This window comes from Parus major, chromosome 26 (assembly GCF_001522545.3).
Source record: "Parus major isolate Abel chromosome 26, Parus_major1.1, whole genome shotgun sequence".
Lineage (NCBI taxonomy): Eukaryota > Metazoa > Chordata > Aves > Passeriformes > Paridae > Parus > Parus major.
In genome coordinates, this window is record NC_031795.1 from 3,883,618 (window position 1) to 3,885,245 (window position 1,628).

Genomic DNA, 1,628 nt, shown 5'->3' on the forward strand with positions numbered 1-1,628 from the left:
AATTCCCAAGGAGCAGATCCTGGGGATGGGGACAGGCTGCTCCTCTGTCCCGTGGTTCTCTTTCGAGTTGCGGGCTTTGCATCCCAGTTTTGCCCAGATCCCTCTCCAGGCATTTTAGTTTTTCTGTTTTTCATACATTTGTAATCCTGCAATTCTTTAGTGCAGACTGAACTCCACGGACAGCGCTGGCTGCTCTCTTCACATCACAGGGGGCACAAGGGCAAAGCCCTCACAGTGAAATCCCCATTGCTCTCCTGCAATTCCCGGTTTTCCTCTTCCCTCTCCCCGGCCAGGGAGCACCCCTGAGATTCCTGGGATGGCTATGGGGGTTCAGCACCCCTGAGATTCCTGGGATGGCTATGGGGGTTCAGCCATCGAGCTCTGAGCTTCCCCAGGAAGGCAGCAGCTATCCCAGATCAGCATCAGGGTCATTTTTGGTCTGGCATCGTGATGTCCCCACCGTGACAGGGGAAGGATGTGGAAGAACAGGGACAAGGACGTGGCTTTGGGCACCCTCTGGCACCTAAACCCATCTTGGCTTGGTCAGTCTGGGATGCTGGAAACGCAGGGAGCCTGGAGCCCTGCAGTGCCGGGACAGTGGGTACTAATTAGTGAGTGCTAATTACTCCTAGGAGCAGTAACAGCTCTGCTCACAGCACCCCGGGGTACTCACAGCAAGCGGGACTCTTGCAGTCCGTGGAGGGCACCCACAGGTTGGAGGAGCCGGTGTCGAAGAGCACCAAAAACTTTTGTGGGGGCTCCCCGATGCTGATCTCCCCAAAATAGGAGGACTGGGGAAAAAAAACCCAGAATCTCCATTGGCCACAGGCTCAGGGAGAGACCAGGATTCCCCCTGGCATCTTAAACCCACCCAGGCAGGAGCAGACTGAGCTCTCATCCTGCTTTTACTGACCCCCAAAATGAAATACTAAATCATTATTGAGGGTTTGTTTCATACAGAAAAGCTTTGCTCTTTGTGGCTGGGGATCAACTTCCTTGAGGTTTAAAACAGAAGCTTAAAAGAGTGGGGAAAAAAGCAATTTAAGAGTCGGGGGGAAAGCAATTTCTCAGTCCTGGAGGCTCAGGGGTGTCCAGATTGCTCTGGCAGCTGGGAAGGAGGAAGGGCAGGCAGGGAGGGGGAGTGTGGGGCACTCACATCCAGGTGGTTGGTGATGGGCTCCCTCACCACCGAGCCCTGGCTGGGCTGGTATTTCTTCACCGAATCGTATTTAATGTGCTTCAGGAAATCATCCAGCACCCCAGCTGCCCTCATCTTGTCCCGGATGGACAGGCCTTTCTTCAGACTGATCCTGCACCCAGAGAGGCAAAACACAACAAACACAGCAGGAAAAAAGATTTGGGCATTTTCAAAGGCTCAGTTCTGTGGGCTCCTTTGAGCCACGAGAGGAGCTCTCCGTGCTCCAGGAGCACCCCATGCCCCAGGAGCTCCCCATGCCCCAGGAACTCCCCAGATCCCAGTAGCTGCTCCCCAGATCCCAGGAGCTCCCCACATTCCAGGAATTTCCCATGACCCAGTAGCTGCTCCCCATGCCCCAGGAGATCTCCAGGAGCTTCTCTCCAGATCCCAGGAACTCTCCATGTCCCAGGAGCTCCCCAGATCCCAGGAG

The 1,628-nt window shown here is 55.0% G+C and overlaps 1 protein-coding gene across 1 annotated transcript in view; it reads right to left on the reverse strand.

Moving 5' to 3' along the window:
- Positions 1–1,628, reverse strand: part of LOC107214994 (gastricsin) — a 5,014-nt gene that overhangs the window by 2,994 nt on the left and 392 nt on the right. Inside the window, exons 2-3 of the mRNA XM_033519945.1 lie at positions 1,157–1,310; positions 674–791 (exon numbers count right to left, since the gene is read on the reverse strand). Coding sequence (XP_033375836.1) covers positions 674–791; positions 1,157–1,310 — 272 coding nt within the window. The remainder of the gene's footprint in view (positions 1–673; positions 792–1,156; positions 1,311–1,628) is intronic.